General features: G+C 38.9%; 1 protein-coding gene across 1 annotated transcript in view; it reads right to left on the bottom strand.

The window, feature by feature from the left end:
- LOC106474979 (T-box transcription factor TBX3-like) overlaps positions 1-1,646 on the bottom strand; it is a 30,961-nt gene that overhangs the window by 10,630 nt on the left and 18,685 nt on the right. The window contains exon 2 of the mRNA XM_013935678.2: positions 866-1,133. Within this exon, the coding sequence (XP_013791132.2) occupies positions 866-1,133 (268 nt within the window). The remainder of the gene's footprint in view (positions 1-865; positions 1,134-1,646) is intronic.

Below are 1,646 nucleotides of genomic sequence, written 5' to 3'. Positions count from 1 at the left end.
AGTGAATAATTACAAACAAACAAACAAATCTGTCTTCTATCCACCCAAAAGTTATTCTAAATCTTAGACAACAATTTTTTTTTATTTGTTTGTTTTTGAATTTCGCGCAAAGCTACACGAGGGCTATCTGCGCTAGCCGTCTCTAATTTAGCAGTGTAAGACTAGAGGGAAGGCAGCTAGTCATCACCACCCACCGCCAACTCTTGGGCTACTCTTTTACCAACGAATAGTGGAATTGATCGTCACGTTATAGCGCCCCCACGGCTGAAAGGGCGAGCATGTTTGGGGGGACGGGGATTCGAACCCGTGACCCTCAGATTGTGAATCGAGCGCCTTAACCACCTGAGAGACAAATAACATTCGATATTCGTGTCTTTTAGATTTGAAGAATAAATAAAACTTAATATATGTGTGTGTTTTACATTAAGAGGTTTTGGTTGTTGATGAGCACAAAGCTACGCAATAAGTTATCTGTGTCCAGGTCTCCACGGGTATCGCAACCCTATTTTTAGCGTCGTAAGCCTGCCGACTTACTGCTGAGTCACCGAGGGGCTAGAGTGATAGATAAATAGCACTTAATACCTACCACTTTTTTTTTCTTAACTAATAGAAACTGTAATAATAAAAGAAATTACTCAGAAAATTACGTTTCAATTATACTTTACAGATTACTCACTACAATGCGTGAGTTAGGCTTACCTGATTAATTATCCGTAGCTCATTGGAATAACATTTCAAAAGATGTGAGAATAACAGATATTTGCTAATTCGCAATTCACTGACTAACTTATTACTTTTATTCGGGATCCTAAACTTGAGTATTGCTCTCATTATTTCTTCTTCTTTGATACAAATAACCACTTACATATCCATGCTTGTCCGAGATGTTGTTGGTCAGCTTCAGCTTGTGGAAGGACACCACCTTCTGCATCCACTGTTCTCCAGTACTGGGAGAGTCTGGATGGATATACATCCCCTTGGGCATCTCGGGGTCAGCTTTTCCGGCCACTACCCAGCGTCGATTATGAAATTTGTATCTACAATCGTCAGCGGCAACGATGTCCATTAACATAATATACTTGGCCTTCTTGTCCAGTCCCGAGATCCTCACTTTGAAGGGAGGAAACATTCGCCTGGTGGTAAAGGATTATTAGTGCTGTATGTTTTTGTTCGTATGACTTGAAGATAATTCACACATGTATCAAAGTCGGCATGTTTTACTTCTATAACTATATACACTTGAGATAAAAAGTAGCTAAACAATGTTAGTGATTCAAATTAATCAACTGTCAACTTATAACTTAGATAAAAAAGGTGAAAACTAACTCAGAGGAGTGGGTGGTTATCATGTGTCAGAGTTAAATAGAATGAACTAAGGTGGAGTAAGTGATAATCAGATATCAAAGCAAGAAGTAATGAACCAAGGAGGAATTGGTGGTAATCAGATATCAAAGCTAGAAATAATGAACCAAGGAGGAATGGGTGGTAATCAGATATCAAAGCTAGAAATAATGAACCAAGGAGGAATGGGTGGTAATCAGAGATCAAAGCTAGAAATAATGAACCAAGGAGGAGTGGGTGGTAATCAGATATCAAAGCTAGAAATAATGAACCAAGGAGGAGTGGGTGGTAATCAGATATCAAAG

Source organism: Limulus polyphemus, unplaced genomic scaffold (genome assembly GCF_000517525.1).
Source record: "Limulus polyphemus unplaced genomic scaffold, Limulus_polyphemus-2.1.2 Scaffold7934, whole genome shotgun sequence".
In the NCBI taxonomy this organism is placed as follows: domain Eukaryota; kingdom Metazoa; phylum Arthropoda; class Merostomata; order Xiphosura; family Limulidae; genus Limulus; species Limulus polyphemus.
Note: the sequence above shows the minus strand (reverse complement) of the source record. Positions and strands in the feature narration are given on the sequence as shown.